This window comes from Odocoileus virginianus, chromosome 9 (assembly GCF_023699985.2).
Source record: "Odocoileus virginianus isolate 20LAN1187 ecotype Illinois chromosome 9, Ovbor_1.2, whole genome shotgun sequence".
Classification (NCBI taxonomy): Eukaryota; Metazoa; Chordata; class Mammalia; order Artiodactyla; family Cervidae; genus Odocoileus; species Odocoileus virginianus.
Genome location: NC_069682.1, coordinates 43054532 through 43073300, shown reverse-complemented (window position 1 = coordinate 43073300; position 18769 = coordinate 43054532). Strand labels below are relative to the sequence as shown.

General features: G+C 43.2%; 1 protein-coding gene across 7 annotated transcripts in view; it reads right to left on the bottom strand.

The window, feature by feature from the left end:
- The window catches only part of DIP2C (disco interacting protein 2 homolog C), a 286321-nt gene that overhangs the window by 93450 nt on the left and 174102 nt on the right, over positions 1-18769 (bottom strand). For all 7 annotated transcript variants that reach the window (XR_011489501.1, XM_070472279.1, XM_070472281.1 and 4 more), the window contains 3 exons: positions 17235-17444; positions 5698-5832; positions 1149-1268 (listed from right to left, as the gene is read on the bottom strand). Coding sequence is in view for 6 of the 7 variants with exons in the window: in XM_070472279.1 (XP_070328380.1) it covers positions 1149-1268; positions 5698-5832; positions 17235-17444 (465 nt within the window). In the remaining variant the exon portion in view is untranslated. The remainder of the gene's footprint in view (positions 1-1148; positions 1269-5697; positions 5833-17234; positions 17445-18769) is intronic.

The following is an 18769-nucleotide window of genomic DNA, read 5'->3' as shown; positions in this document are numbered from 1 at the left end:
TACATTTGAACACAGAAGGTTTTCAAGAAAAATACATCCATCATTAGCACAATCATTCTTATTCATTTTAAAGAAGCTAGAAGACTTATATACTTGAGTTAAAAATTTATTACAGGAAACATGCACAGATGCTTTTCTAGAATTAGAGCTACAACTGACATATGAGCCTCACGGATATAACCAAAGTACGTAATTCTTCCAACATCCAAGGCAATGTCGGGATGTGGAACTTACGGAGACCTGACTGCATTTATAAACTGACAAGTAAAACTATGCATTTTAACATGCCTAGAGTCTAACATTACAATAGCCATGTTTAAAACATCAATTCTCAACATACAGCAGTAATTACAGACTCCAAAGAGTTCAAATCTGGCTGAAGTATATTGTGCCCTTAAATATGGAGATGTAAATTTGAATTTGCTACAACTACTATGAGTAACCAGCACAGCTCATATTTTAAGTAAAACAAAGATAAATGCCTTACAATACAAACAATCTGCCCGACTCTTTACATGGGTGAGAATCTGAGAGGTGATTCTTTTTACTTCTGGGAAGGTTTCTCTTATAGCATATGACAGATGATTTCCACCTGCTGGCTAGAAAATTAACGGTGTCTTACTTGTAGCACAAGGACCAAGAAAATAAGGAGACTGGGTTTGATACAACAAGCAGTACTTTGTTTCAATTTTAGGTTTTCTTGTATTAAAAGGCTCAGGAGTGTTCAGAGTGATGACATCCAGCTCCTGAAGCTGTCCAGAGAGGCAGCAAGGCAAGATTTCCACATCTCACTCTGCATTCCTCTAAAGCCTATGCAGAGAGAATGCACTGCTTGTTGAGCTCAGGTTATCTGATTTCCTTGCATTCCTGTAGCTTCATGGAATCTTTAGAAAGAGGACTGGCTCATGGGACAAAATCACATGCTGCTCAGAGTCAGTACCAGTGGTATTGACCCAGCTGTTTTGGGACTGAGCATATGTTTAAAGGGACCTTGTGGAACAGTACCTACAGTTTCTAGGCAGGAGTCCTGTTTCCTGTGAACACCAAGATTATTGTTTTTAAAGATCAAACAACCTTGGTCAAGAAATAACTACAGTTTATGGGGTCACAGAAACACTGGATGAGGGTGTAGGAGGAGGCTCTTTCACCTTCTAGCAGTTCTTCAAAGTCATCAACGAAGAATTCCCGTAAGGGTGGTCGTTTGGGTCGTTTGAGGGTATTGACAAGCTGCTGGATCTTTGCAGATACGCGGCTACTTACAGGCACACCTGAAAACAGAATCATGAGGCGGGTGGACTGACTCTCAGCACAAACCACCACAAACAAGCAGCCACAGTAAAAACAGCTGTGGAACCACACTCTGTTCCCTCTCAGCCAGGTGCCCTCTGTGTCCTTAGATGACTTTTGTCAACAAGAACACTCGGAGGAGAGTGGTCCCAGCATGTGGCCTTGCTGGGAAGCCTTGACAGAGAATAAAGATGGGGCAGAAATGATTCTCTTTACACTGTGAGCTGTCCGGCTCTGGTGACTTTGGGAACAGCTCCAGACCACAGACTGGGCTTGGTCCCACCTCTATTCCTAAAAAAAGTCTGTCATCTCCTCATCCATACCCATCCCAGGTTCTCCTCTGTCTGATCAGAGAGCTGATGAAGCAGCAAGACCTTCCCCAAGTCCCAGTCTCCCCTGAGACCACCTGTGCTCAGGCTCCAGTTGCCACCCTGACACCTCCCGATGAAAGTACAGGGACCTGAGGTGCTACAAGTGTGACTATCCTCTTGCAGGTGACAGCCGGGTCCCTTCTATATGCCTTTCAGACCCACTCTCCTGAGTGAACATTTAGGGAACACATCCTAGAAGCAAAGCAACCAAGAGTCTCTAAATTCAATTTCTGATATTAACACAGAACTCACATATATTAATATTTATCCACATGTACTGAGGAAAATAAACCCCACCTTATAATACGTTTCTTAGGATAATAAATGCTACATAGTTTTGAAAATGATCAGTAAAAAAAACATGAAGTTTTAAAAAATTTAAATAAATGAATGGAAGGAGCACCAAGACACTGAAGCCATACTTGGATCAAATGTACCCTCCTCTGCAGGCAGATTTCATTCCTATTCAAAGCTGGTTAGAAACCTGAACCTGTAAATTGCAGGCCTAGAACCTTCTAAGCTCCTGGACAAAAGAACCACACCCACAAGAGGTCTTTCCTGTTCTGACTGAGCCAGAGCCCTTTATCCATGGCACATGCGTGTGTGTTCAGTCTCTCAGGCAAGTCTGACACTTTGTGAATCCATGGACTATAGCCCGTCAGCCTCCTCTGTCCATTGGATTCTCCAGGCAAGAATAGTGGACTAGGCTGCCACATCTTCCTCAGGGGATCTTCCCGACCCAGGGATCAAACCCGTATCTCCTAATGTCTCCTTCACTGGTGTGGGTTCTTCACCGCTAACGTCACCTGGGAAGCCGTCTACCACACAGTGTCACAAAAACAGAACTCAGCTTTTGGAATGAGTATGACAGCTTTCAAGAAAATTTTTCTATCAAATAACCATTTTAATAGTCTTAAAATAGTCTATGAGCACTTTCAGAATTGAGACATTAAATATTTTACAATCTTGAAATTATAAAGGCAAAATGGTTGTCTGCGGAGGCCTTACAAATAGCTGAGAAATGAAGAGAAGCTAAAGCCAAAGGAGAAAAGGAAAGATATACCCATCTGAATGCAGAATTCTAAACAATAGCAAGGAGAGATAAGAAAGCCTTCCTCAATGATCAGTGCAAAGAAATAGAGGAAAACAATAAAATGGGAAAGACTAGAGATCTCTTCAAGAAAATCAGACATACCAAGGGAACATTTCATGCAAAGATGGGCACAATGAAAGACAGAAATGGTATGGACCTAACAGAAGCAGAAGATATTAAGAAGAGGTGACAAGAATACACAGAAGAACTGTACAAAAAAGATCTTCACAACCCAGATAAGCATAATGGTGTGATCACTCACCTAGAGCCAGACATCCTGGAATGCGAAGTCAAGTGGGCCTTAGAAAGCACCACTATGAACAAAGCTAGTGGAGGTGATGGAATTCCAGTTGAGCTATTTCAAATCCTAAAAGATGATGCTGTGAAAGTGCTGCACTCAATATGTCAGCAAATTTGGAAAACTCAGCAGTGGCCACAGGACTGGAAAAGGTCAGTTTTCATTCCAATCCCCCAAAAAGGCAATCAATCCCAAAGAATGTTCAAACCACCGCACAATTGCACTCGTCTCACACACTAGCAAAGTAATCCTCAAAATTCTCCAAGCTAGGTTTCAACAGTACATGAACCGTCAACTTCAGGTATTCAAGCTGGATTTATAAAAGCCTGAGGAACCAGGATCAAATTGCCAACAAAGCTGGATCATCAAAAAAACAAGAGTTCCAGAAAAACAACTACTTCTGCTTAACTGACTACACCAAAGCTTTGTGTGGATCTCAACAAACTGGAAAATTCTGAAAGAGATGGGAATACCAGACCACTTGACCTGCCTCCTGAGAAATCTGAATGCAGGTCAGGAAACAACAGTTAGAACCAGACATGGAACAACAGACTAATTCCAAATTCAAGGAAAAGAGTACATAAAAGCTGTATATTGTCACCCTGCTTATTTAACTTATATGCAGAGTGTAACATGAGAAATGCTGGACTAGATGAAGCTGGAATCAAGATTACCAGGAGAAACATCAATAACCTCGGATATGCAGAGGACACCACCCTTATGGCAGAAAGTGAAGAAGAACTAAAGAGCCTCTTGATGAAAGTGAAAAAGGACAGTGAAAAAGTTGGCTTAAAACTCAACATTCAGAAAACTAAGGTCATGGCATCCGGTCCCATCATTTCATGGCAAATAGATGGGGAAGCACTGGAAACAGTGAGAGATTTTTCTTGGGCTCCAAAATCACTGCAGATGGTGACCATAGCCATGAAATGAAAAGATGCTTGCTTCTTGGAAGAAAAGCTATGACCCACCTAGACAGCATATTAAAAAACAGAGACATTACTTTGCCAACAAAGGTCCATGTAGTCAAAGCTATGGTTTTTCCAGTAGCCATATATGGAGGTGAGAGTTGAACTATAAAAAAAAGCCGAGTGCTAAAGAATTGATGCTTTTGAACTGTGGCGTTGGAGAAGACTCTTGAAGAGTCCCTTGGACTGCAAGGAGATCCAACCAGTCCATCCTAAAGGAAATCAGCCCTGAATATTCATTGTAAGGACTGATGCTGAAGCTGCAACTCTAATACTTTGGCCACCTGATGTGAAAAGCTGACTCACTGGAAAAGACCCTGATGCTGGGAAAGACTGACGGCAGGAGGAGAACAGGACGACAGAGGATGAGATGGTTGGATGGCATCACCAACTCAACGGACATGAATTTGAGCAAGCTCCGGGAGCTGGTGATGGACAGGGAAGCCTGGCATGCTGCAGTCCATGCGGTCACAAAGAGTAGGACATAACTGAGCAACTAAACTCAACTGAATCTGGTTTGGATGAATCAGAGATTATTTCTCAAGGCCACTGGCGCTCCAGCTTAAACAGGACACACACATCATCCCAGGACCCAGCTCACAGTTTCTCATGTGTTAGGTCTGGGATGTGGCCCAGAATCTGTTTTCCAACAACTGCCCCATGTGGTTCTGATACAAGATGCTATCACACCACTGGACTGGACAACAGATGAATTTACCTGGGGGAGGAGGTGAAGATAATAAATTTAAAAGACAACAAAGATACTAAAGTGGTGAAGACAAGGACAACAGTTATGACGGAGTCAATGAACACTGGATTTAGTGGAGGACTACACAGACATCAACACTGAGAAGCAGTCCAGAGAAACCAATCATACTGGACACTGGACTGACTCCAGATGTACTAACAGAGAACTCACAATCCAGTGACCTTGGGCTCTGACCACAGTGAGGAGGCATCAGCCTGTTGGAGGCTGGGTTCAGGCCTCCTCATCACCCCTGAGTCACTGTGTCACAGACACAAGCTCAGTGGTATAGAGGGCACACAGAAGCTACTACAGACATCTTCCAAGAAAAGAACACTTTACATCATCATCAGGTTCCATGCTAACTGTCATAACTCTGGAGGTCAAGGAAAGCAAAATAAAGCATGAAGTTCGTGTTCTAGCCTGGGTCACTTCTGGAGGGGTAACAGGAAGATGTTAGAGCATGTGAATAGGAAAGATTCGAGGAATAAGAGAACCCCAATGGCTGTACACAAATCACCAACTTTATTCAACATAGAGGGAGAAAAGGACCCTCTTTCTTCCAAAGTCTAAAGCACCACACTGTCCATCTCTGTCAATTATTTCGGTTGTGTTTAGCTCCATACTGACCTCCAAGTACTTGTTCATAGTCCTGACACCTGCACTAATTTTGTAACTGTGGAATCAACATCATTCACCACCAAAAACAGGATTTTATCAAATCTTTTTCTTCTCATGACTAAACTCCTACAACAACGAGTAACTCTTGCCCTTGGAGACAGTCTGCACTTTCTGTAACTGCCACCTTCTAGGGAAGCTCATGAAAGCCCTGATGAGTTCATGAGCCGACTGGGTCCCTAGAAGAAACACATCCAGTCAGGGGACAGAAGGGCACTTGGAATTTACAAGGGAGGAAAACTTGCTGGAAGACATACCATCACCAGTCTCCATGAGCTCGGCATTGCCATACTTCGGGGCTGTCCGTGACGTCGTGGAGCCCTGCGGCCTTTCTACTTGTATTGCATGTTCTGAGGTGTAAGTGGTTACGTCAGGAGGTGCAGAGTGATTTTCTGTAAAGAAGCAAACTGTAAGTTTTCTGGTAATCATGATACATTTATTATGAAAGCTACATAAGCAGTTAAGGTTTCCAAAATGCCACATCCTAAGAAGAGTACAAGATTCTGAATCAAAAACTAGAACAAAAACTTCAGCATAAAGATGGTCTTTACCGTAATTTACACTGCTCAACATGAACAAAGTTAGGTAAAACTTCAGACACAGTATCACTGCAGAACCCACATCAATGACTCATTGTAACATTTTAATTAGAATAATGTCATCAAGTGGCAAATGTATAAAGATAGCCTAAGTTATGTGTTTGCTCATAACAGAGTAATTTTCTTATTTGTCATAGCAGAGGCAGTTAAGGGTTCAAGCTTTAGACATAGAGAGCCTGGGGTTTGACTCCCAGTTCTGCAAATTCTTGAGACCTTGGAAAGCATGCTGACCTCTATACTTTGGTCTCTTCATCCACCAAATGGGAAAAATGGTAACTAGTTGCTTGTTGGATACACATATGTAAATGAGTTAATATATGTGAAGTTTGTAATATGACACAGGAGGGGTTATCAAATCAAAACTATTCCCAAGAAAAAGAAATGCAAAAAGGCAAAATGGTTGTCTGAGGAGGCCTTATAAATAGTGGAGAAAAGAAGAGAAGCGAAAGGCAAAGGAGAAAAGGAGAGATATATCCATCTGAATGCAGAGTTCCAAACAATAGCAAGGAGATAAGAAAGCCTTACTCAATGAACAATGCGAAGAAATAGAAGAGAACAATAAAATGGGAAAGACTAGAGATCTCTTCAAGGAAATTAGATACCAAGGGAACATTTCATGCAAAGATGGGCACAATAAAGTACAGAAATGGGAAAAAAAAAAAAAGGACAGAAATGGTATGGACCTAACAGAAGCAGAAGATATTAAGAACAGGTGGCAAGAACACACAGAAGAACCATACAAAAGGATCTTAATGACCCAAATAACCACAATGGTGTGATTACTCACCTAGAGTCAGACATCCTGGAATGTGAACTTGAGTGGGCCTTAGGAAGCATCACTATGAACAAAGCTGGTGGAGGTGATGGAATTCCAGCTGTGCTATTTCAATTCCTAAAAGATGATGCTATGAAACTGCTGGCACTCAATATGCCAGCAAATTTGGAAAACTCAGCAGTGGCCACAGGACTGGAAAAGGTCAGTTTTCATTCTAGTCCCAAAGAAGGGCAATGCTGAAGAATGTTCAAACTACTACACAACTGCACTCATTTCATATGCTAGCAAAGTAATGCTCAAAATTTTCCCATTAGGCTTCAACGGTACGTGAACCGAGAACTTCCAGATGTTCAAGCTGGATTTAAAAAAGGCAGAGGAACCAGACATCAAATTGCCAACATCCAGTGGATCATTGGAAAAGCAAGGGAATTCCAGAAAACCATCTACTTCTGCTTCATCGACTACAATAAAGCTTTTGACTGTGTGGATCACAACAAACTGTGGAAAATTCTTCAAGAGATGCGATTACCAGACTACCTTACCTGCCTTCTGAGAAATCTGTATGCAGGTCAAGAAGCAACAGTTAGAACCTTACACGGAAAAATGGACTAGTTCCAAATTAGGAAAGGAGTACTTCAAGGCTGTATATTGTCACACTGCTTATTTAACTTATATGCAGAGTACATCATGTGAAATGCCAGACTGGATGAAGCACAAGTTGGAATCAAGATTGCCAAGAGAAATATCAATAACCTCAGATATGCAATAACATGGCTGAAAAGGAAGAAAAACTAAAGAGTCTCTTGATGAAAGTGAAAGAGGACAGTGAAAAAGTTGGCTTAAAACTCAACATTCAAAAAACTAAGATCATGGCAACTGGTCCCATCACTTCATGGCAAATAGATGGGGAATAACTGGGAACAGTGACAATCTTTATTTTCTTGGGCTCCAAAATCACTGCAGATGCTGACTGCATCCATGAAAGTAAAAAACACTTGCTCCTTGGAAGAAAAGTGAAAAAAGTGAAAGTCACTCAGAGTCTGACTCTTTGAGACCCCACGAAATATACAGTCCATGGAATCCTCCAGGCCAGAATACTGGAGTTGGTAGCCTTTCCCTCCTCCAGGGGATCTTCCCAAACGAGGGATCAAATCCAGGCCTCCCACATTGCAGGCAGATTCTTTACCATCTGAGTCATAGGGGAAGCCTAATAATACTGGAGTGGGTAGCCTTTCCCTTCTCCAGCGGATCTTCCCAACCCAGGAATCGAACCAAGGTCTCCTACACCGCAGGTGGATTCTTTACCAACTGAGCTATCAGGGAAGCCCCCTTTGAAGAAAAGCTATGACAAACCTAGACAGCATATTAAAAAGCAAAGACATTTCTTTGTCAACAAAGGTCCATATGGTTTTCAAACCTATGGTTTTCCCAGTAGTCATGTATGGATGTGAGAGTTGGACCATAAAGACATTTAAGTGTCAAAGAATTGACGCTTTTGAATGGTGGTGTTGGAGAAGACTTGAGAGGCCCTTGGACTGCAAGGAGATCAAGCCAGTCAATCCTAAAGGAAATCAACCCTGAATATTCATTGGAAGGACTGATGCTGAAGCTCCAATCCTTTGGCCACCTGATGCAAAGAACTGACTCATTTGAAAAGATCCTGATTCTGGGAAAGACTGAAGAAGGTAGGAGACGAGGACAACAGAGAACAAGATGGTTGGATGGTATCACCGACTCAACACACCTGAGTTTGAGCAAGCTCTGGGAGATGAAGGATAGGGAAACCTGCGTGCTACAGGCCATGGGGTCTCAAAGAGTTGGACATGACCGAGTGACTGAACAACAAATGTGAAATTCTTAGAACAATTCATGATAGAAAGTGAACATCTAAAAAACAGTGGCTATTTTAATATCTGTTTTAGCATGAACAGTATTGAACAGTCCAGTCATTCAAAAAACAACTGTTTACATCTAATGTGTATGGGTGGAGAAGGCAATGGCACCCCACTCCAATACTCTTGCCTGGAAAATCCCATGGATGGAGGAGCCTGGTAGGCTGCAGTCCATGGGGTTGCGAAGAGTCAGACATGACTGAGTGACTTCATTTTCACTTTTCACTTGTATGCATTGGAGAAGGAAATGGCAACCCACTCCAGTGTTCTTGCCTGGAGAATCCCAGGGATGGGGTCACACAGAGTCGGACACGACTGAAGTAACTTAGCATCAGTAGCAATGTGTATAGGATACTGTGTTTTGCACAATGAGACATGTGGTGGGCCCTCCACACATTACTTGATGATAAAACTTAAGAACTTAAATGGTTAAATGGAGATAGCACAATTCTGCATTTATTAAATAAGACATATGACTTCCCTGGTGGTACAGTAGATAAGAACCCATCTGCCAATGCAGGGAACATGGGTTCAATCCTTTATGACTGAGCCTGCATGCTGGAACTACTGAAACCCATGAGCCTAGAGCCTGAGCTCAATAAGAGAAGCCACCACAATGAGAAGCCCACAGACCACAATTAGAGAGTAGCTCCTACTCTCAGCAACTGGAGAAAGCGCACACTCAGCAAAGACCTAGGCACAACCAACCATAAATAAATATTTTGAGTATGTCAAATGAGACTCGTGATGTCATTTTATACATATTAAGTTCTAATAATGGGTATTTTACTATTAATTTTGATTTGTTAAGCCTTACGACACAGAAACTAGTAAGATTTAAGTAGTTTGTCAAGATTCTGTAATTCCATGTGACAAAAGCCTAATATTTTGTGCTGTTAAAGGGGAGTAGGTACTGGAAAGCCTTTCTCCTGTGGCCATTGCCTACCTTGGCACTACAAATGAAGGCCAATTTAAACTGTGAACTCACTAATGAAAAGCACAAGAACGAGGAAAAACAGAACACCAAAGAGATCACGGAAAGAACACTGTTTACAGACTGTGCTAAAAAGAAGCCAGGGCATGCCCAGTTGACTTTGCTGGGAACCTGTATGCCGGGGACTCAAACTTTAGCTGTTCTGCAAATGTATGGAAAACACCTCAGTCATGGGTATTGTTAGGAGGTTGCAGTAGGTAGATTGGCAAGTCCCAAATTCACCTGAAGTGAAGAGACTGACTTCCGTGGCAGTGAACATGTGTACATTAAGAGATATTACACCAGGTGAGACTTGAGGCCAAGAAATATTAACCTGAACTCCTAGGTAAGCTTCAAATGTAGCAACAGTCCAACCAATGCAGGCGCTTGGGACTCTGGAGACCCTTGAGCCCAGGCACACTAATCAGCATGTGGAAAACACACATGGGAGCTGAGTGCTGGGCCACCAGGAGTCACCTGACTAGTCCTCAGGTCCACGTCTCAGCTCATCACCTGGGACTGGTTACCGACTTTCCTATGCCTCCACCCCTCATCCTGTAAAAGGAGGTGATAATGACAGCGCCCACCTCTGAGTGACAGCGGGAATCACATAGATAAAGGGACACAAGCACTGGTGTTACCAGACACGCAGACCGACGTGCCAGGAGAGGAACACATGGGCAGCTCATGGTACCAACAACTACTCTTCCAGAGTCTGAGCCTGGAGATCACTGATAAATAACAGCTGGCATCAGCCCCTAAGCACAGGCCATCAGTAGAGAGCCCAGCTCCCCACTTCTCATCTCCCTGTGCCAGAAGTGCCCAGACTGTTATGTACTGAATTATGTCCTCTCGAAATTCACATGTTGGAGTCTAATCCCCGGGTCCTCAGAAGGTGACTGTGTTTGGAGACAGTGGTCTTTTTTAAAATAAATTTATTCATGGTTGTACTGGGTCGTCATTGCTGCCTACAGGCTTTCTCTAGTTGTGGCAAGCAAAGGCTCCTCTCCAGCTGTGGTGTGTGGGCTTCTTGCTGCAGTGGCTTCTCTCGTTGTGGAGCATGGGCAAGGGCGCACGGGCTTTAGCAGTTATGGTGCAAGGGCTTAGTTGCTCTGTGGCATGTGCAATCTTCCCAGACCAAGGACTGAACCCATGTCCCCTGCATTGGCAGGTGGATTCTGAATCACTGGACCACCAGAGAAGTCTGAGACAGTGATCTTTAAAAAGATAATTAAGGCATAAGTGAAGCCACCAGGAAGGGCCCTAATTCAATCTAACTGGTGTCCTTGTAAGAAAAGATGAGGTCACAGACACCCACAGAGAAGACAGCTGTTTACATGCCCAGCAGAGAGGCCTCAGAAGAAACTGCTGACACTGTGATCTCAGACTTACAGCCTCCAGGATTGCAAACCAAGGAATGAAAGTTGTTTAAGCTGTGTTTAGAGTGCTTTGTTACGGCTGCTTGAGCCACCTGACACACACCCTTAAGGGAAATTTCTTAGATCACAGCCCAGAAAAAGCTCACCTGTTAGAGAGAGGAGCACAGGGGTAGGAGGCTTTGTCAGACTCCTGAGGACCATTCAAATGACCTCCTTAATATTTCAGACACTGCATTCATTCATTCTCTTCATCTCCCCTGCATGTGCTTTTGCCAAACAGACCTTATTTCATGTTTCAATATAATCTAGTTTTCCATGGCTGAGTAGTTAACTCACAGGGGCTTCATATTTCAAATAAAACTACAATACAATAGATGCCAACATATGATGAGTAACATTTCAAATTAGCCACATAAGACAACAGCAGCTAAAACGTTAAGCTTACTGCATTTCCATCTTACTCAGATCTCTTGTTTCTGTTACATGGTAGCCACATCACTGTGATGGCCAACAAGTCTTTGTGCTGAGCGGCCACTTTGAAGTTGGGAAAAGGAACCATTCCAATACATCTAGTGATTAAGACATAGGAGCAGTGACAGCTGCGTGACTTCAACGTGCTTTCCAAATTTATTTATATGCCAGCCCCTCCCCCCCCCCCTGCAAACTCCCCACATATGCTGTCACCGCAGGATCATAAACCCAGCAGCTGGCTGCTGTTATGAAGCCAAAAACATTCTGTCACTGCAGTGACACACAGTGCCCTGATTCATCTGGACAAAGATCAGGCCTCCAGGTATTTAACTCTGAGTTCAATACCTATTTTTCGGTAGTGTTTAAAAGAACTTTGTATATAAAAGATGCTCGAGAAACACTTGATGGGTAAGATAAGACAGTGTGGCTGAAGGTGCAGGTTCAAAGGTCTAAAGTGCACATCAGCCCCAGGCTTTGAGACCTATCAAATCCAAATGCACCAGGAGCTGAAGACTAAGGATTCTCATCAGAGCAGGTTTGCATCTTCTGAGCCAGATGACCCACTGTTCCTGAGATCAATTTCCCAAAACTCTTAAAATCAACAGAAAAATGGCAGCCATCTTTCCAGCCACCTATCAGGTGTCACCTCCTTTGTGACTGCCCCAGAGCTACTGTGACAGCTTTGCACCTATTCCCTGACAGGTGGGACCTGTTCCATCCACCCTGGTATGGCTTCTGTTCCCAGCAGCTGCCATGGGTTCCTGAAGACCCTGGAATCAAGGCACTAGGAGAAGATGGGAGGGGAGTGTGTTTGGCCTTCTTCCAGGACAGTATCTGCTGTCTTGGCACCACCAGTACCAGAGGTCTATCTCACTCACTGCATCCCCCTCCCACTCAGGATGTTAGTCTGTTACTTGCCAACCATCCAACCCTGTGGACAGCTGTTTTAGCCATGACCATTTCAGGGTACTAGCTGATCTTCCTGCTCAGCTCCACCATGGGATTCCATGTGTCCTTGAACCACCCCCTTCCCTATCTCCACTCTCACAGGCGTCCAGTTCAGTCCGGCTCTTGTGTCCTACTCAGATGCTGAAGTTGCCCAACACCCAGCTCACATCGTTTTCACTCAGCAAACATTGGAGTGATAGTTCAAAGAAAGAATGAACACAAGAATGAGTACACCAGAGCACTTGATGACTGGAGATAACATGCTTCTGTTTCTCACATTGCTAAAAAGCAACTTTCCTTAATTCTGACTAGGGACCTCAGGGGTCAGTGGTCAGAGAAGCTACTTTCAGCCTGTTATTTTTAGTCCCCAAACAACTTCTAAAATAAGAGAAGAAAAAGAGGAAATCTGTTCTTCATGTGTAGAAAGCTAAGTACTCATGGTCCACTAACTGATGACAGATAAGTAGAGCCGTGTTAAGGAACCCAGCCTTCCATCTGTCAACAGGGCCCTCCCAAGTCTCTCCCGGTCAATACAACCTCTTCGGTCACTGAGCAGGAAGTAACGTAGGCCCTCAGACCACCCGTCCACCCAGCTGCTCTGGCTTCCTAAGACGACATGGCTGTGCCCTCCACATGGCAACAGAAAACCGGGTTCCTCAGTGGAAACATGGAGGTAACACCCGGTGAAAGGTGCCTCAACGATGCTGAGGGAAGCAGTCAGAGCATCCAGCTTGTCGCTGGAGATGCTGCTCGGCTGCCCACTGTACCAACCTGTCTTCCATGTGCAGGTCACCAAAAGAGCAGGCCTTCCTCCTTGGTTTCCCCCGAAACATCCACCTCCCCAGTGTGACAGAAGCCCCAACAGGAGGGTTCTACTGGTGTGTCACCCATGGGTCATACTGACACATGACAATGTAAGTGAAGATTTATCTCCTTACTCTTTAATAATCACTCGGGGACAGAACAGAATCACCCACAGAGCCACAGAAACACACAGTAATTGATGGAAGAGTCTCACAGGCCGTGTGTTACCTAATGCAAATTTTCTTTTCCTGCTTACTTTTTCAATAGCATGGCTTAAAATTCTCTGAAACAGGAGCTGGCAAACTAGGGCTCACAGGGCGGCCTGTCAGCTGTGTCTATAAATGAAGTCTTACTGGTGCACAGCCACGCCTGCTGTTCACGCATGGTCTGTTGCTCTTGAGCCAGGGCAGAGGAGCAGCAGCAGGGACTGTATGGCCCACAAAGCCTGACAACCACTCTTTGGCCCCTTCCTGGAAAAACTGGCGGACACTGCCTCTCAATCAGGAAGCTCCAGCTGCTGGGGACGCCCTGGCCAGGAAGGGAGGCAAGAGTGTCACAGAGAGACCCCAGCCCCAGTGTTGCAGGCTTTGCTAATACCACCATCCTTGGTGTGTAGTTAGTATTTTAAAACTGTAAATGTCTGAAAAGTATCAGTAAAGAGATTACAAAAGAACTGATACTATGGATGATTATACATAAATAAATTATGGTTATTTATTACATTTAGCCCTCTGAGCGAATTTCCTAGAAAACCAGAATCTATATCCTGAGCAAATGCCAGGCTCTAGGTTAATTATGCATCAAGCACATGAAGGCACGTCTACCTGCTTAGCAGGATCAATGTAGGAAACCTGACGAGAATTTCCTTGCTGATACAAACAGCAGCATTCATGCTGATAAACTATATGATACTCTGGAAATGCAATCACTTCTATGAATATCTGGCTAATGACAATATACCCCAACACCTGCAGATGAAACCTATATGTGACAATATCTCAAATGTATTAGTCACAAAGGATGACACACACCTTACCTATACATCTGTAGCTCATGAAGAAGTCTCTTTAATTTCCTGACTATACAAATTTTGATGCTGAATGTACAACAATGTTATCTATTCTGCTTTGTTCTTATTTCTTAATCTAGAAATGTAGTAATAGTTTCTTTTCACTTTCTCTATTTCCATGTAGCTAATTCCGGTAATATTTTACTCCAGTGCCTTTTTATAAATATACCTCTTGAAGTTTCAAGTGTTGCTTTAATTCTTCTGGTTACTCTAAATTATGTTCCTTGACTTTTAATAAAGTATTTTAAAGGTACTAATCCTTTGCCAACTGTCTCAGGAACACAGCACGCACAAAGGTTCTGAAGACACTTTCTGGTTTTCTCTCTTGACAATGTGGAGGCCCTGTTCTGTCTAGGTTGCAGAGGCCATTGCACGGTGAGTCCATCTTCCTGAGTCACAAATGCCTCAGGAATTTGTTAGCATCTTGTGACAGGGATGCCTTGAGCCCTCACTGTCAGTGCTCAAGTGTGAATACCATCTAGCAGAGCCAAAGGAAGAAAGACTCCCTGGATGGGGACCACGTCATCCACTAAGCCAGTCTGACAGAAGGTGAGTGCTGCCCCTGTGCATCAGGATGGACGTATAAGGATGCAGGATTTCCTTCTAAAACAACAGAGCAGAAGTACTACTCACTTGTCTGTCACTTGGTGGTCTCTAACCACTCATTTTCCCTCTGCCCACTGGGAGAGAGACATTTCCACAGACTCTATCCAAGTGCCTCATCTCAAGAGGTGCATTCCTCTTTGCACCCAAGGTGCACAGTGGTGGTTTATTTGACCCTACATTTCTTAAAACACACATGTACACATAATACTTTCTTATTTTGCAGGCTTTTGATGGCCTCAACAAAAGGTCAAATACCGTCAATTCTGAATTTTCACTTCTTTGGCTTTTACCACAGGGGAAAAAAAAATCTTAATTCTCCTTTTCTTATTATTTTGCCACTGCTTTCTTTCAACAAAATTTGTTTTGCATCTATAGAAAATTCCTATATATTCTAAGAACTTATCTTTGTGCCAAATTAGAAATTAGTGAAATGTCACATACTCAGAAGCTCTCTTTTAGTTTACCCTGAGACTTAACGCACATGAGTAATGCAACCTTTTATGGTCTGGGTAGGTTTAATTCTCTGTGCTATAATTTCCTCCAATATTCTGTGTGTAACTTCATAAAGTGAGAAACAAATGCAGGGAGTAATATGTCCAAAATTACGTATTTCTCTTGGTAAGATTGCTGATATTTCCTTAAAAGTGAACTGAATCAGGAAATACACATTCCCAAGGTCAGAGCGAGGGGCAGAGGTGGAGGGAGCTTCACGCCCCCCCTTGCACATGTGGCTGCTGGATGCAGCATGTGGACAGCACCGAGGGACTGTCTCAGGTTCCTAAACATTCAGGGAAAACTTTTAGTGTCCAAAAATATCTAATGGTCACAAGTTTCTCAGATTTCAAATAGTTTCTCAGTACACAGTAACCAACGTATGCTACCAAAAATGTTTTAAACTCAAATTTAATAATACCACTTTGCATGTGAGCATTACTTTAAAAACTATGAAGAATTTTCCTATTTTCCCCTTTTATTCACAATGGAGAGGTGGCAAAGCAAAGACAGATCATTCCTCTTCTTTCCACTAACAAACTAGAGCAGGCCAACAGTGACTGCTGAGGAAGCCAGCCCTCCCTGTGTCCTGCTGGGAGACAATTGGCCTCACTGCTGATTCTGGAAAGGCTGCGGCTTTTAACCTCAGCTGCACGCTGAGCAAGCACCACTGAGGCCAAGTCCTAGAAGTCAGTATGGAACTCCTCTGACTCTGTCATGGCGATAGTAATCTAGAAAAAAACACTGTGTGAATGTGAATCTGAGAAGGTGGCAGAGTATCGAATTCATCATTTCACTAACCTATTTTCTAAATGTGGATTTTTTGGATAGGAGGCTAGACATGGGAGAAGGACATGCACCTGCCCTGTGCTCAGTTCTCAACCACTGCACTGGTGTCCCTGGACGTGGCTGACCCTGGTCCACATCATTTGAATGGAGAACATATTGAACCATCTTGGCACCACATTCAAAGCAAGCGATTTACTTTTATGACCATTAATATTTTATTATTTAAGTATTTAAAAACCTCAATCCACAGATGGAAATGGATGAGAACAGATCTGGACCTCATACACCAGCTGAATGTGGCACAGTGAGTGTCAGGCGAGGGTAGAGGCAGCAACATATGACCCTCAGGTACTCCAGGTTCACAGAGCTCCACTGCTCATTCAATACCCTCCTTTCCTCTAACAACTCTTACTTAATCTCCTTTTTACACAGTTTTCAAACACCTTGCCAATGCTTCCAAACTCTGTGCTTTTTTAAATACAAAGGATCCCACTTCTCATAACCTAACGCACATTCTGGGAACCATCCCAGAAATCTGAATGCCTACAGCAGAAAACTGCTGTAGTGATGAAAGCCTCCCCTTTTCAAAGTAAGGGCAGAGTCACTCTCAAGTGCCCAGTCATGCTTATTAGCATGATTAAAATGTTACTTAGGACTGCATTATAGCATGGAAGAAAACGTGTAACCAGATATGGCTACATGTTTCCCTAATGAACAAGAAAACACTCCTCTACGAGCAGAAAACTCCTAAATTATAATTGTATTAGACGTCTAGCATGTGAAAAATAGTAAAAACCAAGGGTTTCACAGAACAGTAAAGCCAACGCAGCAAAGCAGCCCAGGAGCAGAGACAGGGTCTGACCTGTCCCTCGAATGGGTTCTGAGGCCACGATGCACAGACAGGGAAAAGGCAAACTGAAAGGTGTGGGGACACTCAGCATCCACTCAGAGGCACAGACAGGGAGAACAGCACCGCCGACTGCCACAGGGCACTCACCTATGTGCGTCTGAGCCATGACGTCGGCCAGCCTGTGGGCGGCACCACTCCCCCCACTCTGGGTAGAAGAGGACGAGGTGGTGGAGGTGGTAGAACCATGGATGGCCTGGCTGATCCAATGCTCCATGTTGATGCTGCCCTGGCTGGAGGTGGGGGTCCCCTGGGAGTCGCCCTGCACCGAGCCTTCGTCTTCTGAGCCAGAGGAGGTATCTGTGGGAGAGAGGCGATTAGCTGTGACTGGGGCAAGCAGCATTCCCAGCCCCAGGCCCTCTCCAAACACATACCCATCTCACACACTAACTGGTAAATGACCTTCGAACACTCTTGAAAAGTTACAAGCTTTTCAGATGACAAATTATTTTTCAGTATAGTGAGGTCCTCTTCCAAAGCACCTTACCTTACATATATATGTTAGAGTCTTCTTGACATTCCAAACTCAAAGACATCCTCACCTGTCCTCCACTCAAGATGTTGGGGAATAACAAAATGTTTTTCTGTGCACTCAAGACACCAAGCAAGAAGGTCATGGTGGCATTTTCTAAGACACTAAACTTTCAAGTGTTCAAAGTATGATGCTCTGTAAGCCCTTCTTTATTCGAAGTGTTTCTCTGAGCCATGTGCTATTTTAAGTTGTGTGTGAGTGTGGCAGGTTGTGAATAAAAAATTTTATAATGATAGTGTTGGCATTTATGATTGTATAAAACTATCTCAAGTGATATTGTCACTAAGACTCTAAATGACAGTTTACAACATGTATTATACAGTATATCTGAAAATGCTAACCAAACAATTAAATGCACCAAAAATGACATTTCCAATAATGTTCTTTTATATTTTGCAAAGACATTTGTACAGGATTTGTTCTCCTGAAAGTTCTGTCTTTCATCATGAACGACACAGTAACACCCCTGAGGACGGAGTCAACGTAAAGAAAAGCACACACATACATGAATCACACTGCACCTTGTACTTCAGACTCAGTATTTCCCATAAAAAGTGGCTCAGAAAAAGGTCCAACTCCCTGAATACTGTCTAGTTTCAAAGCTTTAGTTAAAATATATTTGAAGTGGGTTTGTTATCCATATAAGTCCATTCTGTTTGTTATACACATACAAAATTAAAATTTTCACACTCATATTTTGGCAAATTATAACCACAAACTAAACAAATAGGATTAAGTATACTACTTATGGTTGTGTTTGACTCTTTGCAACCCCATGGACTGTAGCCCACCAGGATCCTTTGTTCAGGAACTCTCCAGGCAAGAATGAATACCGCAGTGAGTTGCCATTCCCTTCTCCAGGAGATCTTCCCAACTCAGGGATTGAACCTGGGTCTCCTGCATTGTAGGCAGATTCTTAGCCATCTGAGCCATCAGTGAATCCCATGCTGATTTAAAAACAGTTCAAATTACATGTTGTGGCTCAGAATTAAGAAATGAAGGGATGTAAGGAAATCAGCAAAAAGGACTCCCTTTCCTAATAGAAAATTCTATTCTTGAGATAAAGAACATTTCTTGTATTATCCTTTAAGAA